Below are 15,238 nucleotides of genomic sequence, written 5' to 3' on the forward strand. Positions count from 1 at the left end.
GGTCTTCTAAAGGGCTTCACCTTGGCTCTGTTTTTGTGCGTGCAGTTTTGAAGTGCAAATACTTGTGGGCTTATTTTGTAGCACGTAGCTCTAACAGTCAGATTGGCAGAAGCACTCAAGGGGTTAGAAGTCTTCAGACCTATAAAATTTCCCTCCCCTGCAGTTATTTGCATCAGCAATATGGGAAGCCACATTTCAAAATCAGGTTTCAGAGTAGCAGTCATGTTAGTCTGTATTCGCAAAAAGAAAAGGAGTACTTGTGGCACCTTAGAGACTAACCAATTTATTTGAGCATGAGCTTTCGTGAGCTACAGCTCACTTCATTGGATGCATACCGTGGAAACTGCAGCAGACTTTATATACACACAGAGAATATGAAACAATACCTCCTCCCACCCCACTGTCCTGCTGGTAATAGCTTATCTAAAGTGATCATCAAGTTGGGCCATTTCCAGCACAAATCCAGGTTTTCTCACCCTCCACCCCCCCCACACAAATTCACTCTCCTGCTGGTGATAGCCCATCCAAAGTGGTGGAGGGTGAGAAAACCTGGATTTGTGCTGGAAATGGCCCAACTTGATGATCACTTTAGATAAGCTATTACCAGCAGGACAGTGGGGTGGGAGGAGGTATTGTTTCATATTCTCTGTGTGTATATAAAGTCTGCTGCAGTTTCCACGGTATGCATCCGATGAAGTGAGCTGTAGCTCACGAAAGCTCATGCTCAAATAAATTGGTTAGTCTCTAAGGTGCCACAAGTACTCCTTTTCTTTTTGCAATTTATTTGAGCATAAGCTTTCGTGAGCTATAGCTCACTTCATCGGCATCCGATGAAGTGAGCTGTAGCTCATGAAAGCTTATGCTCAAATAAATTGGTTAGTCTCTAAGGTGCCACAAGTACTCCTTTTCTTATTTCAAAATCAGTCTCTTTATTTTCTAACACCGCTCTCTTCTAAATCTCTGAAATCAATAGTCACTCTCTCAAGAAAATAAAATGTGTGGTGAGGGCAGAGGAGGGAAGAGAGGATGGAATGTTATGGAAAATACGGAACTGTTTTTCTTGTGGTTTGCAGATATTGCATGCCACAATAGCAATATTAATGATACAGGCCAGAATAAAACTGTTTCCGCATACAAAGAAATATTGTGGAGCTTTGTAGCTGAGTGAAAAGAGAAATTTAAGCTTTTTATATAAATAAAAAGAGTTAAACTGAAATGGAGCTGGTTAACTCCTGTGGAACACATAACCCAAACTATGTTAACTTTATTATAGTTAAAGTTTGTTCAAATGCCAATCTGACATGCTGCTGTTGGCAGTTAAACAAATATATTAAACTGGATCTTTTTCACTGTCTTTAGAGCACATTATAGCAAAAAAAATGTAAATTTGAAATACAAATCTCTAACCTTCTAAAAAAATTAGTGAGATATGTAAACAACAGAAGTATTTGGAGATGATGCAAAACCCAACTCGACAGCGGGTCAGATGATTTGGAGTCAGAAACTGACAGTGCTGTTGTACTGGTTTTTACATTGTTGCTGTTGTTGCTGAATCTTGACCTACTCTTTTGCTGGCAGCCCCTCCGCAGAAGGGCCAAGAAGTGTATGGTCACGAAAACTATGCTAGCCTTATATTGCTGATACGCAGTGGTGGGGGAAGGCAGGGAAGCTTCCACTGGCAGTGCTGTGCCTGGTCAGTGGATAAATAAAGGATTTCATTTTTCAGTGTTATCTGCACACTGTTCATTTAAAAAATCACCCACAATGTCACTAATTATGTTAATTTCAGAGCAATATGTCACATAAGTAATGTTTGACAATGTCCGATGCATTTTTTTGGCTTTCCTGTGTTTCATGAAGCACTTTCATCTTGGCACCTTTTTCTGAGATGCAGTACTTGTGGCACCTTACAGACTAACAAATTTATTTGAGCATAAGCTTTCGTGAGCTACAGCTCACTTCATCGGATGCATGTAGTGGAAAATACAGTGGGGAGATTTTATATACACAGTAACCATGAAACAATGTGTGTTACCACACAGACTGTAACCAGAGTGATCACTTAAGGTGAGCTATTACTAGCAGGAGAGAGAGAGAGAGAGAGAGAGAGAAGAACCTTTTGTAGTGATAATCAAGGTGGGCCATTTCCAGCAGTTGACAAGAACATCTGAGGAACTCTGTGTGTGTGTGTGTGGAATAAATGTGGGGAAATAGTTTTACTTTGTGTAATGACCCATCCACTCCCAGTCTTTATTCAAGCCTAATGTAGTGGTGTCCAGTTTGCACATTCATTCCAATTCAGCAGTCTCTCGTCGGAGTCTGTTTTTGAAGTTTTTTTGTTGAAGAATTGCCACTTTTAGGTCCGTAATCGATTGACCAGAGAGAGTGAAGTGTTCTCCTACTGGTTTTTGAATGTTCTAATTCTTGACATCTGATTTGTGTCCATTGATTCTTTTACGTAGAGACTGTCCAGTTTGACCAATGTACGTGGCAGAGGGGCATTGCTGGCACATGATGGCATATATCACATTGGTAGATGTGCAGGTGAACAAGGCTCTGATAGTGTGGCTGATGTGGTGAGGCCCTATGATGGTGTCCCCTGAATAGATATGTGGACACAGTTGGCAACGTGTCTTTCTTTTCACTCTTCTCACAGCCATGCTTCAGATTGTTCATTTCTGTAATATAGCTTGTCATAATGTCTTGGTCTGGCACTCTGAGATTGTTAAAGGCACACTTCAAAGGATTTTTAAATAATCAAGCTTATGCTCCCTTTCCCCTCTTTTTGTGATGAATGGAGAGGGCTTGAAAGGTTTTTCTGGGTTTTGCCCATGAATTTTTGCTGCATATTTTTTAACCAACCGCTTTCGTTTGGGACAGAATGAAAAACACATTTTTCTTTATGCCTAAGGAAATTTACTCAAGGTGGGGGTGGGGGGAAGAAATTCTAGATATTCAAAATCTTTGCTCATGGCCCCAAAGTTACTAGTCATATTTTTTAATTTGTTACCCAATTAACAAGACCACATAGGCACTCGCTTTTCCTTTTATTTCTCCTTCAGCTGGGAATTGACTGAGCTAGTTTAGTAGAGGATTGATTTTTCCCTCTCTCACCCCAGCTTGATCAAAATTTCAAGAGAACCCACAGGTGTGCTGGCTTGAAGCCAGAGAGAAAACTATGTAATACCGATGCAGAACAGAATGTAAACCGTGTTCAAGGTTGATTAATGTAGCTTGAGTCAATGGAAAGAGAAAGTGGATCTGTGTCACTTTTAAACTGAAAATGTCACTGTCAGAAATGGATATGCTGAGTGCTTCTCAGACACTTTGCACCTGTTGGTAGCCTGGAACTTGAGTCAGAGGTTGACTGGTACCTATGAATTGCAGATTGACTTTAAGGAATGTTGCTTCTCAATATGTGTACAGCATGATATCTACGTATAGTATACTCCCATTTATCTGAAACCTTATTAACTGAACCTCTTCCTTGCCGCCCGTGTATTTCATGCTGGGAGACAAAGAAGGGATTCAGATAATGTGGAGGTTAGCATGGTAGAGCAGAGACCAGGAGGAGGAGGAGGATGGTGTCACCAGCCTGCAGCAGCGCAAGGAGCCCTCTTCAGTTCTGCTGTCACTGGAATGAGTGAGCAGGGCAGAGCAGAGATCCCCAACCAGGACTGCAAGGAAGAGGAGGACGAGCCCTCAGCCGCAGGGGAGGCCGCCCAGCTGCTGAATGCCTGAATGGCCCCTGCTCGCTTGATTATCCAAAGTCCGTGTCCCCCATGCAGTTCGGATAATCAGGAATATACTGGATTGGCTAATGGGAATGTCTGGAAATGTGCGTGACTTTAGGCTGGGATTTTCACAGGAGCCCAGGGGAGTTAGGTGTCTGATTCCCATTTAAGTTCAATGGGAGTAGAGCACCTGACTCCCTGAGGCTTCTTTGAAAATGGCAGCCTTGAAGAGGACATCATGGACCTGATTGTATTGCTCCTCTTTTACACAGTGTGTAACTCCATTGATTTCAAGAGAGTCACACCAGCATGAAACTGGAGTCATGCCAAGGAGAATCAGGCCCAGCAGCTGACACTGCCAGAGTTAAATTATTCCATTTCTGCTCTTTTTCTTAGAGTTTTTTGTTTCTGTTTAAAAGCCTGACACACATTAAATACCAACGCAGGATCTTTACCAATGTTGGAAACTGTTCTTTTTCAAATATAGGGCAAAATCCTATTGTCTGATCTGCACGCTGGATCTCTATGGCTTATATTTGCACTTGATCCTCATGCAAAACTCATTGACCTCAATGGGATTTCCATGCAGTGTTCTAATGTAGAATTTTCAGGCTGCCCATTACAGAGCTGAGATTAACATTTGCTCCAGAATGAGTGAGCATGAAGCATATCACACTATTACCTTGTAGAGTGAGTAATAAGTGTGCTCTTGCTCCCATTAATGTTAATGGGAGTTTTACTATTGACATCTGGGGAAATAATAGTGGGGAAACAGATTGGTCTCCCTCTGTATAAATGGTTTTCACTGTAATGTAATTACCAGCAAGATGTTGGAGTTATACCAAGACTGAGTTTGACACCTCAGGGCAAATGTACTAGATCCACTGAAGTTAGTGAAGTTGTAAAAATTTACACCAGCTGAGGATCTTCCTCCTCATTTTAAAATGCAACACATTTTAAAGTAAAATAGTGGAGGAAGAAGTTTCAGCCTCACCTTCTCTATTATTTCATACTAGTCAATTTGTGTCACAATTGAAGTGTTATTTAAACATAATGGGTCCAGTTCATCCCTGGTTTAACTCCACTGACTTCAACATAGTTACACCAAAGATGAAAGTGGCCTAATGCAAGCTCCGGCTCTGAAAAAAAACAACCAATTTCCTTGGAAAAGTCAACAATTTTGTAATTTAAAATAGCACTTTTAAAGAATGCAGATACATAGAGGGACCGAGAGAATAAAGGGTAGGCTTTGTATAAAGCAGTGCCATAGAAAGCCCTGATGTCTTTGCTCTTTGAAGCTTAGAATTTGTCAAAGTAGTTAAGCCTCAAGGTATCATTGACTGAAACATAGAACTCTCATTGGCTGATCTGCTTTTCTCTCTTCCATTTGCAGGTTACTTGGTTTACAGTGCATCTTATGATGACTTTATAAGGAACAAGTGGTCAACCAGGACTGCAGGGGCTACTCATTTACCTATTGAGAACCTGAAGCCAAATACAAGGTAACAATTTGGTCTATTCTTTTTGAACACTGTTGTTAATTTAAAACAATTTTCCCTAGTTGTTAGTCATTTTGGTGGTCTTAGTAGAATTGCACAAATCTGTCAGCAAATCTAGACCAAACAGAACTAATCAAATCAAATTTTAGAAATCATGCATCTACTTATAAGTACATAAGACATCACATTGTCCATGTATGGATGAGCAATACATATTAACTATACTGATATGCTGATCTATATCAGCATAAAAAGACTTGGCCCAGAAATGAATGTGCAAGCTATATACATAATCCAAGCAGCCTGTTCAGGAAAAAAATAAAATAATGAACGACAGGAGCCTTGCTTGCATCATGCTACACATTGGCTCTATCAGATAAATGGGAGAATGAATTACAAAGTCAAGGGCACCTATGCAAGCTTCAGAATATACATGTGAAATATGGTAGGGTTGTGGGTGAGTGTATATTTCCGCCTTATTCGCTCCTGGCTGCAGTTCAAGGGTTTGTGGTAATCTATAAAGCTCTATGGGAGGGATTTTCAAAAATACCTAAGGGTGCTAGACGCCCAACTTCCACTGAAGCTCACTGGGAGTTGAACATCCAACTCCCTTAGGAAGATTTGAAAATCTCACCCTATGTGGTTGGGATTTCATTACCTGAAAGACCATCTCTCTGTTTGAGGTGCTTGAGTTCATAGGCCCCAGGTGTAGCCATCTGGGGGCTTGCGGCAGGGTGTTCAACTCTAGAATTCACTTTCCCTGTCTGTTCACAGTACAAGGCCCATATGTTTTCTCTAAGTAGTGACTTTTCTTGAGATGAAATGGTGCAACGGTAACGGCACCAGACTTAAGGTTGTGTTACAGAGTTCACTTTAACAGGAACATTAAACCTGTATTTTGTAAAGATCTCGTTGAAATGGCAAAAACCAAAGCATAGACTGTAAACATGGAGCACTATTTGAACATTTCACAGTGGCTTGAAAAAAAATGAATTGATACAGAGAAAATACTAAGCATTCAGAATTACCTACATTGACAGTTTTCCAGTGGCTAGTCTCACTTACTTTGTATCCCTGAAACACCCTGGGACTTGTCCTTTGGCCACATTGTTGCTCTTTGTGTGCTGATTTCTAGAGTATCAGTTAGGCCCGGTCTACACTTAAAAGTTAGGTTGACCTAGGTACGTTTCTCAGTGCTGTTTAAAATGTCATGCCCTGAATGCCATGGTTGGGTCAACCACCCCCCAGGTTTAGCTGCAGCTAGGTTGACAGAAGAATTCTTCCATTGACCTAGCTACCACCTCTCAAAGATCAACTGCATCCAATGGAAAAAAACCTCTTCTGTTGATATGGAAAGTGTCTACAATGCTACAGCAACGAAGCCGCAGTGCTGCACTGTGCCACTGAAGTGCTTGTCGTGTAGACGGAGCCTTATACATCAGTAGTGTTGGTCTATAGTGCATTTTATAACATTGTAGCCATAATGGAAAAGATATGTTCCCACGCAATCCCACTGAATTTGGTGACAAATCTGTAATGGCACAAATATCATTACTCTCTCCGGGGTTGAGCAGACAGGGGATGGGGAGAGAAGGAGATAGTAATGACTCTCTCATCAAATGCCTTTATAGTCCAAGGAAAAGTTTTCTGAGCTGTGAAAGAGGAGGCCAGGCATTCAGTTGTCGCTTCTTCTAACTGCTGTTTTAATTCACTGCCTTTATTAATGACTAAGACCAGGAACCAAAACCTAGGAGACCGTTAATGAAGAGCTGTTGAACACTCTCCATCCCCATCCATTATTTGAAATAAGTTGTCAGACTTAGTTATGAGTTTATGCAAGGTCACTGGAGGTCTCTAACTCAACACCTCCAGATTGTATTGACTGCATCACACTGCCTTTCAGAATGATGAAACCAGTTTTGATTATCCTATTTTTAACCACTGTAAACCACACTCCTCTCCCAGCACTAGGAATAGACGGCAGGATTTCTGATCACCGATATTCTACTGCTGATTAGAAAATAGTGTGTAATCCACTTGGGAAAGTGTGTGTCAAGTCCTACTCCAGCTACTGCTCTACTAAAGGGCTAACAATTATTCCTCTAGCTAAACTAGAAAGTGTCTAAACTAGTAATCTAAAATTCATGGGATTCGCATCCTGCTCGTAATCTATTTTGGAGGCATAGTATGGTTGTATGTGGTTCAAGCAGCAAGAAGACCTCTTTAAAACAGATTTTATATTATGATCATCTGTAAATTGAATCACCAAAATACACATTTCAATCCCTTTACTTGAGTAATCGACTAGTCAGTGTTCATTATGCAACCCCCACTGAGCCTCATCCATAAAGGATGTAAATCTGTGACAGCTCTCAATTTGAGAGCCTGCCTCTTTAGCACAAGCAGGAAAGAGTGATGCTTTTAGTTCTCGAGGACAATGGTTCAATCTCTGGTGTTGGTCAAGATGGTGGTGGTTATACAGGTAAGTGCCTTAGTTTGGCATCTTTGTAGGTTTAGAGGTATGCTTCATACAGGAAAGGATGGGAGTCCCAGAAGAAAGGGGGGTGCAATAGGCAGGCTTGCTGGTGTAACACAGAGATGCACACCCCGCTGCTGCAGCTGCTCCTGGCTGTATCCAATTGTCAGAAGTCCATGAAAGGCTACAGAGTGTTCTGGGAAGTGAGTGATGAGACACTCCTTCATGGAAGTTCCCTCTGGCTGCCAGGTTATGTCGTCACTGTTCAGCGTGGAGTGGTGCTCTTGGTGCACTTACTGTCAGTAACTTTTAAACAAAGCTAAACTATTGTAGACATAAAGAACATCCCAGCCTCCCACGCTCTTCAGAGGGGTCAGTGTCATCAGGAGCTGCTTCAGTAGCACAGTTTCTCCCTCTGATTCCCAGGCCGGTGCAGCCTTCTGGGGAGTTTATCCACTGAAGTTCTCCAACCCTGCACAAAGAAGCTAGGAAATCAGCAAACAAAAACTTCACTTGGCAGCAATGAAGGTTGCAGAAGCACACACCATCCACCCAAACCCTTAAAAGAATGCAGATAAGACATTAATGGGAACGACTTGTGCATTCCTTTTGACCTTCGTATTGCCTGAAATACTGTCGATGACCCACAGAGTAAGGCATTCACTTCCATCTCCCAAGGCACCAAAAAGCAATATATACCCCATCTTCATAAACCTGAGCTCTAACGCAAAACATTAATAGTGACAAGGCAGCATTACTTCCCACATGCATGGCCAGATGTGCCGATCTGTTGAGAGACTAGATATAAAAAGTCAGTGAGGTGACTGTTAAGGTTTTAGAGCAGTGGTTCCCAAACTTGAACAACCCACAAACCCCTTTCACGAAAATATCAAATCTTGTGACCCCCCCTCCTAAAAATGAATATTTCCAGGGATTTTCTCCCTTACCTGAGCATAAATTATAGAAGCTGTGATCTTGGAAATAATTTGTTTTTTTTTATGACATGCTTATCACACACTATTTACTATTACATTATAATTTATCATTACATAATGTAATAAAATTAATAATGAAAATGGCAACATTCTTCCAAGATTTCACTTTTGTAGCTCATATCACTTCGATTAAGCCTCCTACATGTTTCATCAAGGAGTACCAGACATGAAACAGCATGAAGGTATTTAAGCAGCCAACTCAAATAAAGAGTTCTTCGCACAAGCATTCGGATCTTGAGAAATCCAGCCTAACAACGCACGACTACAACAAAGCTTAAACTTGTTCTGCCAGGAAGTCATGGTCACGGGGCTCAGGCTGCCGGGCCCCGGCGCCTGGGGTCCCTAGGGACAGCTCTGTCTGCCATTACAGAATTTTTTTCTGAGAACCCCCTGATACATTTTGTGAACCCCCAAGAGTTCATGAACCCCTGTTTGAGAACCACTGTTTTAGAGGGAGGTGAGGCACACATTATGTCAGTGGGTTTCACAGCTGTTTGCTAGACAGAAGTGGAAAGTTGAGGCTAAGGAGTCCTGGGTTCTCGTCCAAGGTTCTGAGGGATGTGTACTCTAGTGGTTACAGACCCTTCTGCCCCGACCCCTGTCAACCCAGACCTCTTCTGCTTCTAGCTCCTCAAGCCTGTCCTTTTCCCAGTCCCCACTACAATCTTGGCTCAGCTCCCAGTCTCCCCACCTTCAGCGCCACATTCTAGTCCCCTGCCAGTTCTTTGTCCCAATACCCCTCTTCCTTCCCACTTGTCTCCATATCCCAGACCTAGTCCTCCAACTTCCTCTGGCTCCTCATTTCATTATGCCCTTATCCTGGCCCCTTGTCCCAGTCTCCCCACTCTCTACCCTCCAGGCCTATCTCCTCACCTCTCTACATTCAAGTCAAGCTGCTTCCTTCTCCTCCACCTCCACACTGCCTGGGCACCAGCAGGGTGAACCCTGAAAGCACCAGAGAGACCATTTTCCTGCTCTCAGTTCCAGTGCCCAGCATCAGAGTGGCTCCTGGATGTCAAGAGCAGCCATTGCAAGGAGAATTTTGCTGAGCTGCTGAAGCTCTGAGCTGGAGCATGCTCTGTATAGATGGAATCTTCAGTGAAGTTAGCTTCCATGTTCTAACACGTCTTTATTGAGCAAGTGTGAACTGAGATCTTCAGAAGCTCATCCCGTGGCCACATTTGGACAGTTTTTCACAAGAACAATAAAAGTCACATCCTAGACACCAGGGCAAGTTCCCTGCCAAATTTCAAGTGCCTGTTCCAATGGCTTGAGGTTCTAGAGATTCTCAGTGAAACAGTTCTGTGAATTTTTAACCTAAGCAAAACAGCGTATATTTCTGTAACCCTGTTCTGAGACTTGGCCTCCATTATGCACTTTGCAGAGGAACTTTGTTTTAACAGACGCATCTAGCACCTGTGGGCACAGCAAGTGGATCCTTTTCTATACAAAAAATTGTCTGCCTCAGCCAATATCATTTGCATACTCCAAATTCACAAACTGAATTGACTATGTATTTTTTTGTCTTAAAAATATCTCCATAACTGCTGTGTGGGAAGTATCTAATTGAGAAAACATGAACTGGAGGAAGAAATTAGACTGGAACCTGTGTGTTCACAATAGTGTGTGCATTTTATGAGAAATCTCTAAGTAAGTAAGATTTACTGTACACCAATGTTGATATCGGTGCTCAGCATTCCATATGAGAGGCTGTCATGCTGTTCAAACTACGGCCTGTCCAGCATATGAATCCTGGATCAGCTTCAGACCAAGATTTAAAGTTGTTGTCACACCCTGGGTAGCATGCTTGGAAGAACCTCAAACAGCTCAAAATTCTACAGTATCTTAGAAATTTTCAACTTGTTCTAATGTTTTACAAAACAAAAAACCCCAAATATAACTAGCTTTTCTAATGAAGGGCCTGATTCAATGTCCATTGAGGTCAACAGGAGCTTCTCCAATAGAAAAACTCCAATCATCTTCAGTGAGTGCAGGATCAGGCTCCGTGTGACATGAATGAATAAATCTTAAAACTATCTCAGAGGCTCAGCCCACCTGTCTTGATAGCTCCTCTACCCTCGGACTGCCCATTAGCCTTTCACAAAGGATGCTGGGACTCGTCAGTTTTTAGCAGCGTGCTCTCTGCTCCAACTCCCTTTCCGCACCAAAGCACTTTTCTCTGCCTCTGTGACATCTTGCTCAGTGTACCTAGAACTGTGAGCCACTGTGTTACCGCTCTGCCATGGCAAGAGTGAGCTTTGCCGCAGCTAAGCTATGTGTCAGCTCCCAGACACACCAGCTTGTCTGCCTTGCCAGCAAATTCTTCAGGACTCTGCCTGTTCAAACCTTGCCTTGCAGGTAATGATCAGTGAACCTCAACTCCTGAGTTCCCCAGAGGTGTCCTTTTCAGTATCCAGTCCCTCTTACTGGACACTCACAGAAGTTAGTAAGTTTGCTACCTCCAAAGACACAGAGCACATAGCAGCCTGTTGGCTTTGCTGAAGACTGTCACTTATTTCAATATAACATCAGTGAGATAATTTTGTAATAAAACAAGAAATAAGTTTAAGTGCTTTCAAGTGAGAGTGAAAGAGATATGAAAGGGTACAAACAAAACATACTTTCTAATGACTGCAACTTAACTTTAGTAAGTTACAGTCTTTGTCTGAACAGGTTTCTCACCTACAGGCAGTTCCCAGAGACTTCAGTCCCCAGGGTCGAAGGATCCACCTTTCTCAGATTTCAAGTGCTCTGTCTTCTTGGGTCCATTGAGTGATGGATGACAAAATGGCTTTGTTTCTGCTTCTTTTCCCCAAGGTCCGTTGTCTCTGTTTCTAGAGCCAGTGAGGCTTCCTGGGGGTACAGCTTTCATCCCTCATGGCGTGATCATTAAGTGGATGTCTCCCCCACTTGCTAGTTTGATGGCTTTGTTTACCTTGTACGTAAATCTACTTCCATTGTTTCTGGCCTCACCTTGCTCAATTTACATTGGAAACAGGCAAGCAGGTGAAACAACATTCCTTTGTCTAGGACAGACTGGGCTTATCACTGCATGCCAAACACCTTTTGAGATCGTACATATCTCACACGACAATGTTAATGACCAGCATGTTACCAGTTTGCATATGACACCTTACATGACTCCTTTTAGATACAGGTTATGACAACAGTGAGTTGGAGCAATGTCAGACCTGATGTGAATTATGATATGCCTCTGTCAGTTGGCATTGAGGGGCTCCCAGGGTCACAGCCTCCAGGTCCTCCATCACCTCCCCTTGTTCCTCTTTTTCCTCAAGGCCCATCTTTCTGATCCCAGACCCCCTGTTACTAATTCCAGCCCTTATTCATACTTCGTCTTTCATAGGAGGAGCTCAAAGTACTTTACAAACATAAATTAAGCCTCACCACCTATGAGGCAGCTAAATATTATCCTCATTTTATGGATGGGTAAACTTAGCCACAGAGGGTTAGATTCACAAAGAATCTAATTTTTAGGGGCCTACAAAACCCCTGGGATTCACAAAGCCTGAGTTCGGCACCTAGGCTCCCAATCCCTGTACGATGAATGGGGGAAGAGAGACACCTGAGAGTGGGATTCACAGAAGCCAGCACGCTTGGAGGCTCCTTGCCTAAACTAGCCAATGGAAGTTGCTAAGCCAAGGGTGTGTGCTAAGCCCTGCCTCTCTCAGAGATAGGGTGGCAGCTCCCCCTGCTTGGGATTCTCAGAAACAAATGCTCTCTTGGGAACTGGCACCCATACTGTATTTATAGGAGGCAGGGTGGGAGGAAGGTGAGAAGATGAAGAAAACTTGCCTCATAGCTTTTTAGCCAAGTGGTTAGGGTACTCACCTGGGAGACGTGAGAACTCCCTGCCTCAGTTTAAGTCCCCTGTCTGTCTGAGGGGGAGAAGAGATTTGAACAGGACTCCGCCACCTCTCAAATGAGTGCTCTAGCCAGCAGGCTGTAGGGTATTCTGATGTGGGGCTCCCTCAGACTCTCTTGCTGAAGCTGTGGGTAACTAATTTAAAAAGTCATTAGGGCAGGGGGACTGTATCATCCACGTTAGTGCACTAATCACCAGGCTGCAGAGTCAGTCCCTTGCTTGCTCTCTCTCTCTGTTGAAGCTGTTGCATTCTGGATAAATAGTGAAAGAATCCCACTGAAGTCATTTGAAAGATCCATTAGCTTCAGTGGGATTCGGATCAGGCCCCAAGCTTTTAAAGGCTCCCTTTGCCCTCCTATTTATATGCTGTGTGTATGTGTCTGAGATCACTCCATGTGCTCTAGAAGTATAAAATATAACTGAAACACGAGTGATGGGTTAGTTTCATAACCCTGCAGAGAGTCATGGTAAGGCATTTCCTTTGGGACTAACGTCAGTAGTTGCCCTTGAACACATCACTTGTTTTACATTATTCTGTGATGATGTATTTCCATAAGGAAATTATTTTTTACCACATGTATATTCAAAGTCAAACATGGCCTTGTCTTTCCATCTTGCCTATCCCTGGCAATGCTCCAAGAGGTTCCTTTCACTGCCTTTCCCCCAAATCATTCCATCGCTGGGGAGAAGGGTGGAGCTAGCATGTGTTGATGCTCCCCTGAAATCTGCAGGGGTCCAGGCCTCTCTAGCTACAGGTCCTGTGTCCCCACACTAGTTTTGGGATCCCCTGCACCTCCTGTCTCCCAGCAGAGGCAGATCTGCTCCCCTAGGCCATGCTGCCAGGGCTGCTTGTGCCAGCTGCTGCCCATGAAAGCTCCCATCAAAAGGAAGGTTTCACAGGAAGCTGCAGAGGAGATAATGCAGCCTCCGGCTCCAGTCATGTTTTTGTTGACTTTTCACAAGGTTTGGGGGATGATGGGACATGCTCCCATCCTACTGGTAGAATGGCTAACGAGCACCCCTGCACTCAGGCAGTGCCAGTCAGGTGAACCTGCAGCACATGCTCCACCTGGAGAAAGGGAGCTTAAAAAGGTGAATCTTGCCACAGGAAAGGGAGGAAGTTTGCCCAGGAGGAGAAGCGACTAGGGAGTGTAAGTGAGTGCCAGTAGCAAGCGGTACCAGCCTGGGGTAGTGGCTAGCCTCCCCTCCCCTGTTTTGGAGGCAAACCAACATTGCAAGCCTGATATGAGCAAGAGGCCCTATAAGGCTGCCCCCAGCCAACAATCTGTGGTGGGACCTGGAGAGCACTGCCAGGGACTAGAGGTAATGGGACACAAAAAGGACCCTGAACTCCTGCTGGGAACAGGAATGGAGGCTTCTATAGGGGATCCAGAAGCAAGAAGCTGAAAGAGACTATGGGCATGCCCAGGCTGAGAGTTGGCTGGCTGCATGGTTGAAGAACTGTGCACATCCCCTTTGATGCCATTCCTCCCCTAACCCACCCCCCCCAACCTCTTCTATTCCCTTCCCACCTGAAGATCTTCAGCCCTGGGGAGGGACCTTTGTGGGAATCTGGAGAACTAGGAATGGTATTGGGATGCTGGCTGACCCTCTCACCCCCTGCACTGGGGACTAGGGGAATCCACACTGCATTCAATGGGGGCATGATCTAGCCCTTAGTATTTAACCCTTTAAATGTTTGTGTATAGTTATTATGTGTCGTCCTGCCTAGTGACTGCATACATATTGTTGCCCCTTTGAGCAGGTGGCAGCTGAAATGCGGTACCTTGCAGGGCTATTTTTGTGTGAATGAGAAATCAGTGACACAGAGTCAGAATATTTCCTTAGTGTAACTTACAAAAATGTTCCCTAGTCTCGTTTTTTTGTACAGCGGTGGGAACAAGCTGTTCACAGGCAGCTTGATTTTTGCAGAAATCTGTGATAAAGCACTCCATGCCATGATGAAGATTGTAGTCATACTCACAACCTCAGAGATATTCTAGGGTCTGATGGCTCTCTCAACAGATGATCGTCAATAGAGGGATGGTTCCTGCTGGGGTTTCCTGTGTGGTCTTCCCACTTTTACCCAATGAAGGAACTTCTTTTATATTGTTGTTCTGACCATGCCTACCTAACACCTTATGCATATACGTGAGGATTTCAACCTTCATTTCCTTATCTGTGCTTCCACACCCCATCTGTGCCTTGTTTTTCATAGGTTGTTTCTTAGTTCCCCTTATTCTTATCAAAGAATCCACTCATGTTCTTAAGCATATGGCCTAATAAGGCTAATCTAAAATCTTTCAGGCCTCAGCCTGTAGGCCTTGCATCCTAGCCATGCTTTACTTGTATACCTAATACACACTCGTCGCTCCTAAATACTTGTCAGTCTTCTACTTCCACAATTCTACAACTTAAATCTGTTTAGCATACATTGATTATATATCAAATGGAATATGAGTTGGCCATAACACTAAATAACAAAACGATAAATGGATGATAAAATGAACAAATAGGCTAGATTGGATAGAAGGCTCTGTAGGCATGTCAAGCTGTATTTTATTTATTATCTATTGTAAATTGACCGTGATCTTAGATGCAATTCTCAAAGGACTTTCCTTAGGACAAAATATTATTTTTCTCTTTCTGAC

General features: G+C 43.3%; 1 protein-coding gene across 1 annotated transcript in view; it reads left to right on the forward strand.

Moving 5' to 3' along the window:
• Window positions 1–15,238, forward strand: part of FNDC1 (fibronectin type III domain containing 1) — a 139,259-nt gene that overhangs the window by 106,467 nt on the left and 17,554 nt on the right. The window contains exon 17 of the mRNA XM_077812162.1: window positions 5,128–5,236. Within this exon, the coding sequence (XP_077668288.1) occupies window positions 5,128–5,236 (109 nt within the window). The remainder of the gene's footprint in view (window positions 1–5,127; window positions 5,237–15,238) is intronic.

The sequence above is a fragment of the Eretmochelys imbricata genome, chromosome 3, assembly GCF_965152235.1.
Source record: "Eretmochelys imbricata isolate rEreImb1 chromosome 3, rEreImb1.hap1, whole genome shotgun sequence".
NCBI lineage: Eukaryota > Metazoa > Chordata > Testudines > Cheloniidae > Eretmochelys > Eretmochelys imbricata.